Below are 21,016 nucleotides of genomic sequence, written 5' to 3'. Positions count from 1 at the left end.
ATAATCGATGCCTATGTCCCTTTTCCCTGATGTTTACAAAACATGATTTAATTCATGCCCATTTAAACACCTGTACTTGCTGCCATTTTATTTTACAAGTAAAACTTTATAATAAGCTTAGTGCTGAGCAATATAAAAAGTTTTCAAATACATCATGAGAGGCTGCATAGAACAGTGCATGAACTCTGAGAGATAGGCAAAATATGTTATTCCACTACATACATGTAGAAACCAAGGTTTAAAAGATGAAAGAAACTGCACAAGACACAAACCTAATGAGAGGTAAACCAGAACAGAGTCTCTCAATGCAGCCTTTTTCAGCTGTACAACATAGCCTCTCCTGATTTATCGTCTAAACCACAAACTGAACTTAAGCTTTGTCTGGTTAACCTTCAGTAGAATATCAGATTGCATTAGACATCTTTGAAAATTCTGAAAGAACTTATTAGCACTTGTAAAATCTGAAAGGTCACATTGAAACATGAACTTGAACATTATTAAAATAGAAAACACTTATTTAATTACAATGAGCCTAATAAGTAGTTTCTAACAATTTAATATAAAAACATAGTTATCAAGTGATACACATATAATTATCATAATGGTCTAGATATACATGTCTTATTAAAGGCATTAATTAAAATCTTATTTCAGAATACTTATGCTTTAAAAGTAAATACCTTTAATGCACTAAGAACAGCAGTAAAAATATTAAGCTGCACAGCCTGCTGGCGGACACCTTTGGCTTGTTTAACACATTCAGCAAAGTGATCCAACATTTGTAATCTATAATCATAGAATAAAGATAACATTAGCAGTATTTTTCACTCATATATGGCTCAGAAAACAGAAATAAGAGCAATAGCTAATTGTATAACAAATAATGTCCCATGCTGTTTCATTTCCATTTCATTCTTGCAGCTGATTTAAACCAGATCTCTTCCTCCTGAAGTGATATAGGGACATGTGGTTTTTAACTGGCACAGTAGCCAAACTGTGGAAGGAGCTGAGATGCCCTTCAACAGATGAATGGATAAAGAAGATGTGGTCCATATAGACAATGGAATATTACTCAGCCATCAGAAAGGATGAATACCCACCATTTGCAAAGACATGGATGGAACTGGAGGGGATTATGCTGGGTGAAATAAGTCAAGCAGAGAAAAGAGAAAGACAATTACCATATGGTTTCACTCACATGTGGCACATAAGGAATAGCACGGAGAACCATAGGGGAAGGGAGGGAAAACTGAAGGGGCACAAATCAGAGAGGGAGAGGGAGACGAACCATGAGACTATGGACTCCGGGAAACAAACTGAGGATTTGGGGATGGAATGGGGATGGTGGGTATTGAGGAGGGCACGTGGTGTGATGAGCACTTGGTGTTATACACAACTAATGAATCACTGAACACTACATCAAAAAGCAGTGGCTAACTGAACATAATAATTAAAAAAACTGCAACAAAGCAAGCAACTAAATATAAGTTTCAATTAGCAAAATAAGGTCATAATTTCAATGTTCTTTGATGTTAACCCCAGCATCTAACAAAGTGCCTGGCATATAGCAGGTGCTCAAGGTTTCTTGAATAAAATAACAATCATTAATTATACATCTATGTAGAAGATTTTTAAGTTAGAAACTTTAAAATGTGGCATAATTTTTCTCTTTTAAAATACTCTAATGAATCACTGAACACTACATCAAAAACTAATGATGTACCATACAGTGGCTAACTGAACATATAAAAATAAATAAATAAATACAAAATAAAATAAAATACCTCACATGGAAGAAGATAGTACCTCATGTCCTATTCTCAGAAGCTAACTGGGAAATTCTGAAAAGATTTAGCTGTGGTAATTTTTTTTAATGTAGAAAATCAGAAGTGAATTTTTTTATTATTTCAAATTATTTAAATGAGACAGCAAAAAAAAATCACAGCCATTTGAGACTATTCTGATAAGAGAATGAGATCATTTCAGATTCTAAAAATAAATGGGCTGGGCAACGGAATGCTGGGAAGTTGGATTTAGTACTAAAATAACTATGAACTAAAGTAGAAAATCAGTATCAGTATTTCCCTAAGGTCACTGTAAGAATTTAAGCTCAGTGTAAAATAGCCCTTAGGTCTCAGGTCAGAGCATTCTCCAAAATCACAGAGGAAGAAATCATCTAGTCTCCAGTAGCAGCTCCAGTTAGAGTTACTGGAGGCTAAAACTGACCACTTTAATGCTACGTATATCTTCTGTGGATGAGGAAGCAGCACATCATTCACACTGCCTTCAAGCACACACATAAGAGACACGTGTCTCCAACACTACTGTTAAGCATCATTTGCCTATAACTAACCTTAAGTACATAATCTTTTAAAACAATTTATTTAAAAAATGTTTTTTATTATAAAATATTCATTTAATTTGAAGACTAGTAACAAAAAGTTACTAACCAGAAATAACTACTCTTATAATTATACATGTACATACATGTAAACATGGTATACACATTTTCACTCTTCGGTTTGAGAAACCACCATACATAGACAAAATGTCTAATAAAGTTAGGGAGAGTGTCTGCACAAAGAATATAGCAAACCAATATGCTCCTTTTAGAAAAATAACCATTATTTTAATTTCCCAAGTTCCAGACTCAAATGGACTGACAAACCTTTTTACAGAGCAAATACCTCACTCATTAACTTTGTCAGTAACAAAAACAAAAGACTTATTAGCAAACTTATTTAATGATTCCTGATTAAAGATATAGTGAAAACCTACTTATAAACTGGCAAATGAACTACTGAAATGAAAATCTTGCTGTTTAAGACACAGTCCACAAGACAATGGTACCCAGATGCTAGTACACAGAGCCAAATCTTAAAAACAGCTTCAAATTATATGGAATTTTCATGCAATTTTTTCATCATGTATGTGTCACTTAGGTCATTAAATTTATAAGCCTATTATTTAAGTAGTAATTTACTTTATTGTAGGTAACTGGGATGGGAAAATCTATTGTTTGAGTATGATTTATGTATTTTTTTTCCTAACAGATAACTTTATTTATGTTAAATACTTTAAAATTTATTTATTTATTTTATTTTAAACTTTTTTTTTTTTTAAAGATTTTATTTATTTATTTGACAGACAGAGATCACAAGTAGGCAGAGAGGCAGGCCAAGAGAGAGAGGAGGAAGCAGGCTCCCTGCTGAGCAGAGAGCCCGATGTGGAACTTGATCCCAGGACCCTGGGATCATGACCTGAGCCGAAAGCAAAGGCCTTAACCCACTGAGCCACCCAGGTTCCCTTATTTTAAACTTTTATTTAAATTCCAGTTAATTAACATACAGTGTAATATGAGCTTCATGTGCACAATTTAGTGATTCAACACTTCCATACAACACCCGGTGCTCATAAAAACAAGCGCCCTCATCAATTCCCATCACCTCCTTAACCCATCCATCCTGCTAACCACCACTCCTCTGGTAGAATTTATATTTAACTAAAACTACCTGATAGACTTTATACTAACCGGTGTTTATAAGACACATGAGGAAACACTACACCAAAAAGAGCCACAGAAGCATCAATGACTGAAACCCCAAGCGGGAGAGGACCAGGCACAGCTTCTCCGGCAGGTATGCGTAAGTAAATGGAGGATGGATCATGCTCCAGAGCCCCACTTCCAGATGCGCTGTTTGGCTGGAGCTACAAAAAAAAAAATGACACAAAGATCATTCAAAATCTCCTTGAATGAGTATCAGTCAAGAAAAACAGAATGTGAGATAGAAAAAAAGGTTAACAATATCAACAACAAAAAAATAAGAATGACTGAATCTGAAAATTTCGAACAAAAAAAACCACAAGAATGATTGAATCACAAAATTTTTAAATAGATAAAAATATGATTTATCCAGAAAAAAGGCCATCAGTAATTGTACAATTTTATACATACATAAAATTGTATAATTTTATACCTTATATAATTTTAAGAATGCTTATTCATTCTAAAACACTTTTATACTGCCCACCTTAAAATGTGCAAGCAAAACAATATCAGGAATAACTTAAACCCACAAAAAAAAACCCATTAAAAAAAGCTGTGGTAACTTTTTTAAAAGAACATAAGAAATTTACCTTTTTCACTACTTATCTACCATCAGGAAGCTATCCTTAAATGTCTAAGAAAGCCAAAATAAAATTAAACTTTAGTCTGCAATATTTTCTTTTTAAATGACAATGTATAATAACACCACTGCTTTTGATTAAGTTGTATTTCAGTTCCCTGTATGGTTTGCTACCTGGTCTTCAATTGATTTATGATCAGTTTCTTGAAGCCAGGAACCTAGAAGAACGCTGTCATCATAATGGCAGAGGGATCTGAGGAGGGAAGTAGTTGTGTTCGCCGAATTGTCAGTCAAAGTGAATTCTGCTACCAGTTCTCTCAGAAGTGCGTTGAAAGATCCTAAAAAATAGAACTTCAGATCAGACATGAAAGCATAATTTTTATGAAAATTACAATCACTGCTCACAAAAAGAAGCAACATGTTCTACAGGGATAAAATAATTAAGACCCTGTTCTCTTTAAAAAAAAATCTATATTAAATATTTTAATGCTGGTTTTAACATACAATAATGGTATTATGCCTTTCTATCGCTTCTCGGCCTTTTGTCTAAGATCAAATGTATTACTGTATTATGCCTTTTGGCCCAAATTAAAGTAACAGAAATACTCAAACAGAGGAAATATTTCTATTAATTGTTCACATTTAAATTTAATAAATTTAAATATATTAAATATATTGTGATGATTTAAGTATCTGTTTAAATATATTAAATATGACACAATTATTGTTTATTATTAATTACCCAATGAGGGGCACCTGAGGCTCAACGCGTTAAAGCCTCTGCCTTTGGCTCAGGTCATGATCCCAGGATCCTGGGATCAAGTCCCTCGTCATGTTGGGCTCTCTGCTTAGCAGGCAGCCTGCTTCCTCCTCTCTCTCTGCCTGCCTCTCTGCCTACTTGTGATCTCTGTCTGTCAAATAAATAAATAAAATCTTTAAAAAAAAAATAATTACCCAATGATGTGCAAACACTGAACCACAGCACATCAGAATTCTTGGGTATGGCTGAACTGAACACTGATCAATGGCTTACTTTAATATTAGCATTTTATATAATATTTGATGTCTGTATATTATTATTCTCTGTCAAGATTCCTAAATTATTGTCTATATTATATATGAAGCAGTTTAGGATAATAATTAAGAGGACAGAGGGGTGACTAGGTCGCTCAGTCAGTGAAACATCTGCCTTCAGCTCATGATCCTGGGGTCCTGGGATCCAGCCCCACAATGGGCTTCCTACTCAGTGGGGTGTCTGTTTCTCCCTCTGCCTCACCCCCACTTCTGCTCAATCTCTCTCTGAAACAAATAAATAAAAATCTTTTAAAAAATAAATAAAAGCATAGGCTTTAAAGCTGAACCAGCTGGGTCTGAATCCAAGCTCTACCGCTTACCAGATCTCAGACTTGGGCAAGTTACCTTACCTCTCTGTACCCAGGGCTCTTCATCTATAAAATACAGCTGAATTGAAGTTGTGGTCAGAGTCAAAGGAAATAATACATGTAAAGGGATTAGAACAGACCCGGAGCACAGTAAGTGCCCCACAAGTGTTAGTTTCTTCATATGAAGAAAAGTAAAATAGTTGTCTTCCTCTGCAAAGTCAGGGGAGAGCCTTGGTCAGAACTCTGTAATACTGTGTGAAGAACTGGAGAGGTATATTGAAGAATTTTTACTAGATACCATAAATTTTATTTACCTTCATAAGTTTTTGGAGGTAACAAAGCCAAGATATCGTAAAGTCTTAAACGGACCATTGCAGCACTGGCTTTCAGATGAGCTCCATGGGCTTTAATTACAGATGGAATGCTAAAATATCAAAAGCATAGTTGGTAACAGCTTACTAAAGTAAGTGTTACTTAAAACATTTTCAGCAATGTATCGATGAACCGCCAAAATACACTGGTGAGTATTACATTCTCATTTTAGTTTATTCTGTGGCCTTTACTGGCACACTATAAAACACAATTTTATTTCAATCCATACCATTACTATAATTTTTAAGGTCATTTTAAAACAGTAAAGTTTCATACGTTTCGTATATGATATTATAGGGAAGTACAAAACATGACTGTTTATAAATATGTAAAACTGGATGTTAACTTGTCCTAATTGCTTACTTACTGTGACATCATAGTCATGGCACATTCAATAGGAGTCATCAATTTTCTAATCACATCTTCAGTTAGGAGCTCGGGGCAATGTGCAACAAAACTCCTCATTGCTAGATAAAATTTTTAAAAGAACAGATTTAGGATAGCTTTTGTGAAAATAAAAAAAATTACAGAATTACATAAAGATACCTATAGTTCCCCATTATTATACAATATAAGGCTCTGAAATCAGGTCAAACCGAAAGAAGAACTAACTGCAACTACAGAGAAAAGTCATTAGAAGAGCCTAGAAGAAAGGTGGAGGGAGGGAAGGTATCTGTTAGGGAGATTTCTGTGAGTGGGAAATCAAAGGTCTTGTAACATCACTAAATTCAGATAACTACAAAGAACGCAGCTTCAAGATAAAACCGAGAGTGCACAAAATAGCTCAGTGAGAGAGAACATCTTTGCTGCCTCTTTAGCTACAGAACTAAGACAAAAACAGCTCTTAGATGTGTGGGAACAAAAAGGACCCCTTGCCCTGTCACCCTTATGCTGTAGCGTATATCTGTTTCCCACAACTTGGAAAAAGAAGCACTTTTCACTCTGAGATAAACCCAAAAAGAACAGCGTCACCCAGTGTAATTCTAATTCCCAAAGGAAACCAAACGTGAGCCTTTCCCGTAAGTTGCTAGCTTCTAAACAAAAACAACTTTATTCATAATTTTTGTAACAATGATGTCTGGAAAAAAATGCATCAGCATTTGCAGATTTGATAATGCTACCTGCGTCCATTATGAAAAGACTTACTGTCAACTCAGTGACCTTGAAGATCCTGAGTTTCTTCTTCGAATACCCACCAGGCTGTGTACTTGGTGGCCAGTGCCTCTGTGACAGGTGGACAACTGCAATCACTGGGAATCAAAGGCCTGGGCTCTGGCTCTCACCTTACCCCTGATGCTAACATCCTTCTCAGAGTCTCAGCTTCATTTCCATTGCAAAATTAGCAAACCGGCATAGGTTATTTATAACGCTTCTCTCTAAATCTACAAGTCTACGAATTTGTCACTACACACTAAAACAAAAGTTTGAAGCAGTGATTTTCCTTCCCCTCACAAATATTTTAGTAATAAAATAGTATTCTGAGTACAATCCTTTCAGTTCTTACCACATAAAGCTCCGGCACGACCTTCCAATGTTACCTGCCAAGTAAAAGAATCGCCTCGGGCCTTCTCAGCCTCCAACTCCTTTAGAGAACGAGGAAAAACATTTCTCCACAATAACAACATCTTGGGCAGATGATAACGAACAACAGATGGTCCTATTGGAGAAAACAAGAACGCGAAACCATACATATAAACCATATATATATAACATATGTTACAAACCAAAGTCAGAGAGCCCCGCACAGGCTTTAACAACACCTAGCATTTCACTCTATCTTTATCTGTAAAAGTAAGATTTTCAACATGCATCTTTTATTTTCCAGTCTGACTGAGAAATAAGTGAATATACTGCCACATAAGTTTAAGGCATACGGCATGATGTTTTGGGTTATAAATAATTGTAAAATGAGCACCACAAAGGTGCAGCTAACATTCACCATCTCATATAGACACAATAACATGAAAAACAATTTTTTAAAAATTTTCTCCTTGTGATGAAAACTCTCAGGACTATCTCTCTCACCAGCTGTCCTGTCTGTCACACAGCAGTGAGATCCGCAGCCACCAGGCTGCACACCACAGCCCTGTACTTATTCAGCTCAGAACTGCAAGGCTATACCTTTTCACCACCAGCCTCCACTTCCTCCTCCCCCACTTCTAAATGTTTCTTATTCAGTAAGTAAAATAACATATCTATTAAAGCATAATAACACTCACCTACAAAGTATCAATATTTTTAGCAAACATAAATCCATAACAAGTACTTTAAAAGAAATTACCTATATTCAGAATGGTGAATTATATATTATCAAACTATATTCAGAATGGTGGATTATGCATTGTCAATAATGAACTACTCCTGGGACACATCTTACGATATCTCTTCCATAAATACACATGCAAGGTGCCTCATTAGCGCAGTAGTAGCGCGTCAGTCTCATAAATACACATGCATATAAACATAGACACCCAGTGCCACACGCACACATCTATATATTCCTCCATTTGGGGGGCAACTGATATGGCTAATTTTATTTTACAGAGGAGCAGTATGTTTAGAACTAAAAATTTACATTGCAAAGGAATTCCTTTAACATACCACGTAACATATTTAACATAAATTTCTGGAAAAGTTAGCACTTTTTATTTTCTTTAGAAAACTAGGTCAAAGTATAACTTCCAAAAGGTAGATCCTCAAAGTGGTGAGTGACTCTGTAGCGTGTGCACACACACACACACACACACACACACACACACTTTTTACAGAAGTTGAACGTACGAACTAAAAGGTAGACACATCTCTTCGCCATGACAACATGTCTCTGTTCTGTGTACAGTGCTAAACTCTGCCTGCATCTCAGATTTGTCATAGAACTTAGGAAAGTGAAATGCAGAAGGGTACCCCTGAAAAGCAGCACCAAAAACCATTTAAATGTGACTTTATCCCCCTACCAAAATCATGTCACACATGTCACTCTGGGGATGGAAAGTGCCCCCATACTCTCATCTCATTTGGTGAACACTAAGCCAATTAGTTAGACCAGGGCTATTCTGATAGTAAAGGTGAAACTTCATTAATAATTTTGTCATTAAATGTACTTAAGCAGAAATTACCAAAAATAGAAATCCACGCCCAAACGAGAGGAAATAGACCTTCACCAATTTTATCATGTCATTTAAAGTCTAGAATGTGAAGTTGAATACTTTTAAATTAAGTTTTCTTTAGCGCCTACTGACAGTCATACAGTTAGACAAGATCCTACTCAAATATGACTATACCTAAAGTCATAAGTGCTCCAAGTAAAAGCCATCCAGCTTGGGTGCGCTGTAAAGACAGCCTGCTATTTTGGGCAGCAGTTCGTAAGAGATCTTCAGCAATACTAACTACCATCTGCAAGAGAAGTTTACAATTGGATTTTAACTGAAACAAGTTAAAGAAATCAAATAAGAAAATACATAGCTAGTATGCTTAATTTAAAAAAGAAGTTGTCCTTTTTTGTTGTTGCTGTTAACATGTTAAAGAGGCAACATCAAGACCTGCTTAATCCTGATTGCATGGCTGTCTCTGAGGAGACCCCACACAGCACGGTGGTTAAGAGAGAGCTCCAGAGCCAGATTGCCTGGGTTCATATCCCAGCTTTGTCATTTCCTGGCTTTCTGACCTGGAATAACTTAACTTCCCTGCCTCAGTTCCCTCAATGGTAAAACAGGAATAACAGGCATGCCAACCACACTCCAGCAAGGACTAAATAAGTTAATATAGCAAAGCACTCAGAAGAGTGCTGGTCCATGTAACTACTTCATAAATGCTATTACTGGCAGTACCGTTATCCTATATTCAAAGATTTGTTGAACTCCTATTATGTTTCTGCCATGAAGCCAGTCTTATGGCAATTAGAGTCTTAGAGAATCTGGCACAGGGAAAACGGGAAGTAACAAGCAGCACATGATTAAATGACAAAACAGTAAGACAGATGTAGTCGTGGTCTGCAAAGGGGAGGTTATCCTAGATGGGGTAGCTCTTAGGAGACTGCATGAAAGAAATGGCACTTGAATTAGGCTTCTAAACAAATGGATAAGCTTGGTACAGGCAATCAAGAAGGGGGATGAGATTCTAATGTGTGAATAACGGCATGAAGGCTGAAAAAGGCATGGGAAGGAAGCAAGATGACTGGTCTAAGTAGAACAGTGGGAAATGAGAACAAATGGGTGGAATGAAGGCGAACCGCAGAGGTGCCAGTTTTCCAGACAGAGGGGATTATATTTATTCTCTGAGCACTGCGTAGTCCCAAAGCAAAGTGTCTCCGAGCTAATGTGAGACATGGAAGTGGTGTGGGAGATGGGAGAAAGACTGCAAGCAGGATAATCAGAGAGGAGGCAGTCAAAGAACAGAACGAGATGGAAGCCGAGATTCGAGTAGTAGCTATGGAACTCCCAAGAACGAATGAATCTAGTCCTAATGTCCCAGAAAGAATAAGAAGTTAAAAACCTAGCCCTGATCTACATATGTAAAATAATATCTACACATGTAAAATAATATTTACATAAACACTTAATATTCTTGAGGAAAAAACTGTAATAGTATTAGTAGGTATAGTAGAAAGAAAAAACCCGACTCATAAAAACTATTCAACTATTATTATCAAAATGCTAAATGCCATAACATAGTCTCCTGACATCTTTGAATACAACAATATGAATTTTTCTCTCTAAAAGCTGAAAGAAAAGCTCTGATTTCATCATAATTAGTGTAAGGGTTTTTTTCCTCTAAAATAAAATGACTCTGTACCCAAATAAAATGTACTATTCCTACGTAGAATTAAATATCATTATTGGCAGAACATAATTTTTTGTATTACTATAGTAAAACTGTTGTTTGATTATCCAGCTCAACAATAAACACAGAAGGTGTTCCAATGAAGACTAAACCCCACATGACAGCACTTAAAATTCCATGGTCTCTTTCATACCTTTCCCTTGGCATGAGGAATGCCCAACGGACACTGATGAACTCCGCCTAACAAAGCAGCCATTGCAAAGCTGTATCCGCTGACAGCTTCCGGTGAAGTTTTCAAGTTGTTGAGCCGTTCTGCACACCTGTCTAGAAATGGTGTCAGCTGGAATGGTAATGCCACCGCCACACAGCGCAAACACCAGGCAGCGGCAAGCCGGGCAGCCATACTTGGATGAAGCAGCACGGAAGTCACAGTTTCCAAAAGTCCTAAAGAGAAATACAAAAACAAATGGCTCTTTAATAAAGTCAAATGATTTCACGAACTACGAGAATATGTGTAACACAGTGATTAAAATAATAAGCATCATGGTTTTACCCAAATACTTTCAGAACTTTGCCAAAAACACATTATCTCAGATATAGTAGAGAATCTTAAAGGAACATTTTCTACAAAATAGTATAATTACACCCTCAAAATATGTTGATGTAAAAATTAAATGTTTATTCAACAAATTTTAGCCAATTATTATAAACAAACTACATAACTCTTTTGTCTCCCTAAACTTTATTTCATTATTAAGTCAATATTCACAAACCCAGTGAATCTTATATAAAACCCAGCTTTTAACAAGTGATCTGAAAACTACTAATTATAGTAGTTTTCTAATTATAATATAGTTACTAATATAATTAGTATTATATAATTATAATGCTAATATTATAATTATAATACTATAATTAGTAGTTACTAATTATAATGGCAAGCAACTAATCAGGAGTTAAATATCAATCACACTTTTAGGACTTTTTTTTGAAACGGTAAAGAGAATTCCAGCAAGTAAGTGAATTATCATACCTATAGATGCTTCCTGAATAAGAGGGGATGCGGTAGCATTCAGGCTCTGCACCAGGCTCCCGAGTTCTTGGAGGGCACACACCATCACATGCTGGCTTGCTGCAATGTCTGCTGCTCCAGATTTATTTTCACCACTAGTATCATTCACTACTGCTTCTGGAAACACATAATCATGTGTTTGATGTGGGTGAATTAAATTGTGACATAATTTTTTTGATTTATACAGCTGACATTTTTATACCAGTATTTCCACCAGTTGATGCCTGGGTGTTAAAAACTCTGACTGTAATTACTTCTTAGCAGAACATCTGTGTAACTAAACACTGAAGTGACTTAAAACACTGTCCAATGACAAAATGAAAGTACTGAAATACACACTGAGGGATTTTGCCTGCTTCCAGGAATACACCTAACTTCAGCAAGCAGCAGCAAACCACAGTGTACAAAAGCACTGGCTCCCCAGAAAGGCACCTGGGTTCCAATCCCAACTCCACCAGTCACGTCAGCCACGTGACACTGGGCAAGCCACCCCATGAGTCTCAATTTCTCCATCCACTCAGGGGGTTAAGGGACTATCTCAAAGAGTACTGTGGTGATTAAAAAGTCAATTCACATAAAGAATAGAGCGCAATGCTGCCCACAATACACATGTATCAATGTCAGCAGCCATTATTGTTACTTCATTATTATTGTTGCAACCTCAAGAGCTGCAATATATTCATAGCAACACTGCTGAATTACTGACCAGAAAGCAGATCTAAAAGGAAACTAGCTTTAGAATTTCTTACTGAGATGTTTCTCAAAGTTCCTGTTAGCTTTGCTGCCCCCTTCCCTGACCTTTCAATGGAACAGAAATGTATTTAACATGAGACAACTAAAGAGTCCTTGTCAAGTTACTAATTGAGAATATATTCTGGCCCATAAATCCCAGATGGATATTTAATTCTGCTTTTAAGATTTTTAAAAAATCAAATGGCTAATCTATGACCTAAGATTAATAACCTTTATAATATAGTAAAACTTCCTTACCTTTTTTTGCATTCATTGTGTATTAATAGACTATATGATGAAATCAAAGAGGGGGACAAACCATAAGATACTCTTTTTTTTTTTTTTAAGATTTTATTTATTTGACAGAGAGAGGGACAGTGAGAAAGGGAACAAGTAGGAGGAGTGGGAAAGGGAGAAACAGGCTTCCTGCTGAGCAGGGAGCCGATGTGAGGCTGGATCCCAGGACTCGAAGGAAGCCACTTAACCGACTGAGCCACCCAGGTGCCCTGAGACTCTTAACTATAGGGAACAAATGAAGGGTTGCTGGGGGGTGGGTTGGGTGGGAGGATTAGGTAACTGGATGATGGGCATTAAGGAGGGCACTTGATGTAATGAGCACTCGATGTTATTTATGACTGATGAATCACTAAACATTACCTCTGAAACTAATAATATACTATATGTTAATTGAATTTAAATTTAAAAATATATAATACATGATAAGAGAGTAGAATAGATTAATATATTACAGATTGTAATTTTCATTATGGACCTCTTTATTTTTAGCTATTTCTGGACTTGGAACTGCATGAACTCCATCTTTTGATTGCTAAACCACAGCTCCTTGACCAGGTATTATCTATACCTGGTTCACTATTTTTTTTTAAAGATTTTATTTATTTATTTGACAGACAGAGATCACAAGTAGGCGGAGAAGCAGGCAGAGAGGAGGAAGCAGGTTCCCTGCTGAGCAGAGAGCCCGATGCAGGGCTCGATCCCAGGACCCTGGGATCATGACCTGAGCCGAAGGCAGAGGCTTTAACCCACTGAGCCACCCAGGCACCCCCTGGTTCACTATTTTATTCCCACAGTCTGGCACAGTGTCTCTGGCACTTCAACATTTCTTCAACACATCATTGTACAAATATTTTTCAAGTTGTGAACCTAGGAGAGATTACTATTTTAATATAACTAAAGAATGGTACCTCATTAACTTAAACACCCTTTAATTCACAATTCTTAACTTTCAGTTAGCCCTATGCATTTAAAAATGTTTGGCTTGGGGCACCTGGGTGGCTCAGTTGGTGAGGCAGCCAACTCTTGAATTTGGCTCAGGTCAAAATCTCAGGCAATGGGCTCGGCACTCACACCAGAGTCTGCTTATCTTTCTCCCTCTATTCTTCCTCCCGCATGTGCATTCTCTCTCTCTCTCAAATAAACAAATAAAAAATCTTTAAAAAATAAAAAAACAAAAATGGTTTGCTTGACAAGGATGGATCTAGAGTGTATTATGCTAAATGTAATAAGTCAGTCAGAGAAAGACAAATACCATATGACCTCACTCACATGTGGAATTTAAGAAAAAAAGCCACAGAGACATATGGGAAGGAGAAAGGGAAAAAGGAGAGAGGGAAACAAATCATTAGAGACTTCTAATGATACAGAACAAACTGAGGGGTGATGGGGGATGGTGGATGGGAGATGGGCTAGAGAGGTGATGGGTATTAAGGAGGGCACTTGTGATGAGCACTAGGTGTTGTAGGTAAGTGATGAATCATTGAATTCTACTCTTGAAACCAATGCTGCACTGTATGTTAACTAAAATTTAAATAAAAATTTTTTAAAAATAAAATAAAATAAAAAATAAAAATGGTATGCTTTAGCATAGTCTATAAGCTATTATAAACAAGGAAAATTCCATTTGTGAATTTACTTCTACTAATTTTATAAAATATTTAATATATATTCTTTAAAAATAAATGACAGATTATGCTTTATTCATTAAATTCTTCTTTTTTTAAAAAGACTTATTTATTTATTTGAGAGACGGAAAGAGAGAGCAAATGGGAGAAAGGCAGAGACCTCCTGCTGAGTGTGCAGCCCAATGTGGGGCTCAATCCCACAATCCTGAGATTATGATCTGGATCATAGTCAAGAGTAGGATGCCTAATCGACTGAGCCACTCAGGCATCCCATTAAATTCTTATTTCTAAAGACCCCTATTAGGCAATATAATTTGCCTGATTACAATGGTTAAGAAAACTGAACTGTCCTATGGAATGTATATTTTACCTTGTTCAGTTCCCTCATTGGATTGCAAGCTCCATGAAAGCAGGAACGTTTATTTCACTTGTTATTCAAACCCTGAATTACTGCTTTGCAATCTCAGATGCTCAGTAACTACTTGTTAAACTGAAAAATTTATAAAATGGATATTTCTTTTAATTATGAATTAATTGAGGTTTCACAGGATATCCTCTAGTGGGCTAATAACCACCTGCAATTGTTCCTGTCTAAGTCTTCTTATTAAGTCTATTAATGAAAGGAAACAAACAAACACATGTTTATAAAACAAAAGGCCCAAGCAGAAAAATTACAATAGGTTGTTCCTTAAAGATAGGAAAGCAATATGCTATTGCATACCAGGAGAGCTAGAACATCAGTACAGATACTAGAAATGAAACAGAATTCCTAAACTTTCAAACATGCTACCCAAATCTTTAAAAATTCTATTTCACTGTAATGATGCTGCTTTAATAGCAAATAAGCGTACTCAATAAAAGTGACTAGTAAAATGCAGTCCAGAAAATGCCATGAACTAATAATCAGATCCATTAGTATTTATTAAGAATAATAATATAAAGCTAAATGACTAAGGAAATCAACAACACACATCAATTCTTACCTACTGCTTTCATTTGTTTTCCAATAGCTTGGCATATTTCTTTGGCAGCTGCAATCTGGGCTTTTTCACCTAGCAGACTGCCCACAGTAGCTCTTAGGATAAAGGAGACACATCGCCTTGAGTACACAGCTTCTACGTGTGTTTGCGTTGCCCGAGGATGGGACACCAGATCAAGTACGTGGGACAAGAATGTAGCAAAGCTACGCTCCAACCACTGACCACCCAATGTAGTTACAAAAACAACGTACGCCTATAAATAAAGATATAATTTCAGATAAATTATATAAAAGAATTGAGATTACAGATAAAACTACAGAAATAAATGAACATAGCATCCAAAATAAATTACATTTGAGATTAAAACTGAGATAATTTAATACTCGAGACCTTTTTAGTACTTCTAGAATAGGAATTACTGGTAGAAGTATTTTTTGGCTAAAAACCGTTCTTAGCAGCTTCCTGAAGAATGCAAAAAGATGGTGGGGAGGGAGGGAAAGAGCTCAATTTATCCTGATGGAGAGGAAGATAACAGGTTATAGGAATAAGAAAACTCTCATATCTTAAATAAACACTGACCTAGGACTAGAAACCCCTGCTTGTGACTGTAAGATAAAAATCGTTTACTTCTATTTTACACTTGTTTTCAGGAACAATGTACAGTTGGAGTGATTTTGCCTAAGATCACAAAGAAACATTTTATCTTTTTATGCTTTAATTATTCTTAGATCATTAACCATAACACCTTAGTTGCTTAATTATCACTTTGTAATTTTAACTCCAAGTCAGGATTAGTTTCATAATTATATTGGTGATTACTCATTAATGATAAGTCCAATTGAAATATTAACGAATAGGGTTAGCTACAGGGTCACTGGAGAACAGTAAATTCTAAATTTCTCAAGCTATTTGAATACTGAATTTAAATACTGAATTTAAACTGAATTATTTTACATCTGATTTTCTGCCAAGTAAAATTTGGGAAAATGTTGTTGGATACTTACATAAATATAGCAGACACAGGCTTATTTACACATCATTAAGATTCTATCTTTCCATATAAGTGTGTAATTTGGAATTTGAATGTAATTCATTCACTTGGTAAAATAAACACTTTGGAAAAACACCAGACAATATTAAAAATCTGTGTGTACTAAGAGTCTTCCATGAGATTTCACCAGCAATGTGAACAGAATTCTTTCATAAGTATGCATTACAAACCTGTGTAACTCCAACTCTTACTTCACGATTAACAGACCCTCCGACTTTTAACATCTCTCCACCACTCTTTAAAAAACCTGACCCTCCACGTAGAAATCCTGTGGCCATGAGTTCTAAGACTTCATCAAATGTCGCTCGCTTCACGTTCTGGCGCATTACTTTCAGGAAGAAAAGTAAATTCATAAGCAATATATACTGCTACTAGATAACATTTTCTAATAAATCTAGCTTAAAATTCAAGTAATTATTTCTAAGGATCCTTAAACTACTACAAAGATAGGGTCCTTTCATTTTCTTATAGTCTTTAAATTTATAATGCACTTGTAAAAATAAATTCAATTTTGAAGCAAAAAATATTAGGAAAAATGGAAGGAGCTAAAAATTAAAATCAATTCATTAAATCTATGCCAAACATAATCTAATAATGTTAACCTTGACCTATGTAACACAACAAGGACAAAGCACATCCATAGCAGATACTGCTAAGTGACTCACAGACCTCATTCTCAACAGAGTAGATGCAAAGAAACTCTGTCAAGTTCACGCTTTCTAGACAACAGTTAGCAACAGATTAAAATGTCACTAGACTGAAGCTGAAATGCCATTCCCTTGTACAGGAAATGTTTTATAAAGTCTTTCACATACAGCTGCAAACATAATCCTCACAAGAAGTCTATAGAAGAGGTATCAAGCTCATGATTAAGTATGTAAAGATCGGAATTTGGCTGCCTGGGTTTGAATTTCAGCTCTGATGCTTATAGAACACTTAAGAGAACACAAATTACACAATCTCTTAAGCCTCAATTTCCTTGTTTATAAAGTGGGAGTAGTAATAGTATTCATAATTCATAGGGCTTTTGTGAGGATTAAATAAAACAGCTCAGTTATATGCTGAATTCAGTGCCTGGCACATAGCACTTAATAAATGTTACCTGTCATCATCATCATCTAATTGCACAGATTGAAATAATTATCATTAAAGATAAAGAGACTAAAGCTTAAAGGGCTTCACAGCTAATTAACGTAAGAGCTAGGACTTGAATCTATTACATCTGATTCTCCTGCTACACAGAGCTAGAGTAGGGGTGGGGACAGTAGCAGATGTGGCTGGGCTCCCTCACGGTCCACTTACAACCCTCACTGAGGCTTCTCTATGGAACTATGAGACACAGCAGAAGTCACATGACAAATGTCTCTGATTCTGCTTACAGTAATGGCCAAAAAGAAAAGAAAAATAATACTGTACTATAAAAGGGATCTACTCATCAGAGATTGAAAGTCATATGAAGTGCCAGATTCCAGTCCCTTGAAGATTATAGAAAACCATTATATAAATCTAGCTTGCTTATATATTCAGTATACTTGATATATATTATCTTGTACATTATAACCATAAAAAAAGTCTTATATTGCATGGAGCACTGGGTGTGATGCATAAACAATGAATTTTGGAACACTGAAAAAAAAATTAATTTAATTTTAAAAAATGTCTTGTCTATATCAAGGAAAATGCCATTTGGGTAGTTCCATTCCCTGAAAAGGTAGACAAAGACACTTAACAGTTTAAATCTTTCAAGTGACTTACCTATAACAAATAGCTTATTTAGATAGATTTCATATACCTTCAAATACCTGTTACAGACTACATCAGGGATTGGTAAATGATACCTGTTGCTTGTTTTGGCATCAACGCTGTAGCCATGACTGTTCCTAAGAGTTTAGACACTGCCACTCGAACCCCATAATTTGAATTTTCCAAAGCCTTAAAGCAGTGAGTGGCAATATTTTCTAATTCAGCAGTCCACATGAACACAGCTTCATTCTGTAGTTCTAGCAGACACTGAAATTTAAAAAATAAATAAATAAATACATCCTGGAACTTCCACTTCCAGAGATATAATAACAAGAATCAGATTTACTCTGCTTCCTGAAATAACCAAAAAATTAAAATACATGAAACAATAGTTTTCAAGACACTGGACATCAGGCAATGAAGGATAGCAATCCTTAAGAGATGGAAAACAAACTTAACTCTATAATTGTCCCAGCTTACAGCCTCTAGAGAGTTTTCAGTACTTAGGAGAAGACACTTAACACTCAACTCCTGTATTAGAAAGAAGAAAGGTCTCAAATCAGTAACCTCAGCTTTTACCTTACGAAACTGATGATGTAGAGCAAATTTAGCACAAAGTAATCAGGGGAGAAAAGAGAATAATAAAGGTAATAGAGCTGAAATAGAGAACTGAGGAAGAATAGAAATAAAACCCAAAGCTGCTTCTTTGAGATGACCAATAAATATGATAAATCTCTAGCCAGACAGATAAAGGAAAAAGATACCAATTACCAAAATTAGGAATGAGAGAGGTCACATTACTACAGATTCTATATTAAAAGAACAAAGAGAATATCATAAACAACTTTATGCCAATAAATTTGAAAAATGAAACAGACAACTCACTAAAGAAGAAAGATAACCTAAATAGCCCAGCAATCATTTTTAAAATTGAATTTGTAGGGACACCTAGGTGGTTCCGTTGGTTAAGCATCCAACTCTTGGTTTAGCCTCAGGTCATGACCTTGGAAGGGGAGGTCCTGGGATGCAGCCCCCATGAACAGCTCCTCACTCAGCAGGGAGTCTGCCTGAGATTTTCTCCCTCTACCCCTACCCTATACACTCACTCATGTGAGTGTTCTCTCTCTCAAATAAATAAATAAATCTTAAAATTGAGTTTGTACACAAAATGGGGGAAAACTAAACAAGATCAATGGACTATGGCAATATCAACACTATTATACTAGTTGTAATATTGTATTATACTTTTGCAAGATATTACCTTTGGGAGGAACTGGGTAAAAGTTTATAAAGACATCTCTATATTATTTCTCATAATTGCATGCAAATCTACAATTATCTTAAAATAAGAAGTTTAACTAGAAAACAACAAAAACAACATAAGAAATCAAATATTAAAACAAAAGACTATTAACAAAATCCAATATCCATTCCTGATAAAACCTCTTAGCAACCTAGGAATACAAAGGCGCTTCCTCAACTTGATAAAAATCATCAAGAAAAACCAATACTTAACACTAAATGGCAAAGAACTGAATGTTTTCTCCTTAAGGATCTGGAGTAAGACAAGGATATTTGCTCTCATGTTTTTAATTCAACATTGTATTGAAGGATTTAGCCATGGCAAAAGGTATCCATATTGGAAAAGAAGTAAAACTGACTTTATTCTTAGACAACACGATTGTTTATGTAGAATATCTGATAGAATCTATTAAAAGAGCTGACAGAACTTGTAAGCCATTTAACAACATCAGCATATGCAACATCAACATACAAAAATCAATCAGATTTCTATGTTAGCAATGAACAATTAGAAATTAAAATCTTAAAAATCAATACCATTTAATATAGCATTGAAAAATATTAAATACTTAGGAATAAATCTGACAAAAGATGTCTAAGACCTATAAATCGAAACCACAAAATGTTGCTAAGAGAAAACAAAGAAAACCTAAATAAATGGCAAGATAGAACATGTTTAAAGATTAGAAGATTTAGTATTGTTAAGATATCAACTCTTCCCAAATTGATCTACTGATTCATTGTAAAATACCAGCATGAATCAGAATCCCAGCATGCTACTTTTCTAGAAATTTTTAAGTTAATTCTAAAATTCATATGGAAATGCAAAGAGCCTAGAATATATTATTTTGAAAAGGAACAAAGTTAGAGAGTTAACACTACATGGTTTCAAGACTTATTATGAAGGTACAGTAATTAAAACAGTGTTATAGACATCAAATGTTATGGACATGGCACATAATAGAGTCCAAATATAGACCCATAGACATATGGACAACCAACTTTCAACAAAAGTGCAAAAGCAATTTATGTGAAGAAAAGATAGTGTTTCCATTGTGGTACTAGAACAAGTGAATATACATGTGCAAAAAAAAAAAAAAAGAACTTTAATTCATACCTTGTACCATATTTAAAAATTAACTCAAAATGGATCATATATCTCAGTATAAAACTATGAAACTTCCAGAAGGAAACATAAGAGAAACCTTCAGTTAGGGAAAATTTTCTTAGATACAATACGAGCAGCACAGTCCATATAAAAAAATTGATAATTGGATTTTGACAAAATTCAAAACTTCCCCTTTTTTCCCTTAGAAAGGCACTATTTGGGGAATGAAAAGACAGGCCACAGTGGAGAAAAAGTATTTGCAAATCGTCTATCTGATAAAGAGATACATAAAAACTCTATATAGTACTATCAAAACTCAGTAATAAGAAAACAAACAACTCAATAAAACAAAAGGCAAAAGATCTGAATAGATTTTTCATTAAGAAGATATGGATGGCAATAAGCATGTGAAAATATGCTCATCATTGGTCATTAGGGAAATATAA

General features: G+C 35.3%; 1 protein-coding gene across 1 annotated transcript in view; it reads right to left on the bottom strand.

Moving 5' to 3' along the window:
- Positions 1-21,016, bottom strand: part of HEATR5B (HEAT repeat containing 5B) — a gene marked incomplete at its 5' end in the record, with an annotated part of 103,568 nt that overhangs the window by 72,513 nt on the left and 10,039 nt on the right. The window contains 12 exons of the mRNA XM_080813663.1: positions 681-786; positions 3,533-3,708; positions 4,302-4,465; positions 5,824-5,933; positions 6,249-6,348; positions 7,386-7,538; positions 9,163-9,274; positions 10,854-11,104; positions 11,694-11,849; positions 15,370-15,619; positions 16,588-16,745; positions 18,256-18,427. Coding sequence (XP_080669789.1) covers positions 681-786; positions 3,533-3,708; positions 4,302-4,465; positions 5,824-5,933; positions 6,249-6,348; positions 7,386-7,538; positions 9,163-9,274; positions 10,854-11,104; positions 11,694-11,849; positions 15,370-15,619; positions 16,588-16,745; positions 18,256-18,427 — 1,908 coding nt within the window. The remainder of the gene's footprint in view (positions 1-680; positions 787-3,532; positions 3,709-4,301; positions 4,466-5,823; positions 5,934-6,248; positions 6,349-7,385; positions 7,539-9,162; positions 9,275-10,853; positions 11,105-11,693; positions 11,850-15,369; positions 15,620-16,587; positions 16,746-18,255; positions 18,428-21,016) is intronic.

This window comes from Martes martes, assembly GCF_963455335.1.
Source record: "Martes martes genome assembly, chromosome: 9".
In the NCBI taxonomy this organism is placed as follows: domain Eukaryota; kingdom Metazoa; phylum Chordata; class Mammalia; order Carnivora; family Mustelidae; genus Martes; species Martes martes.
The sequence above is the reverse complement of the archived record's forward strand: the minus strand, read 5'-3'. Positions and strand labels throughout refer to the sequence as shown.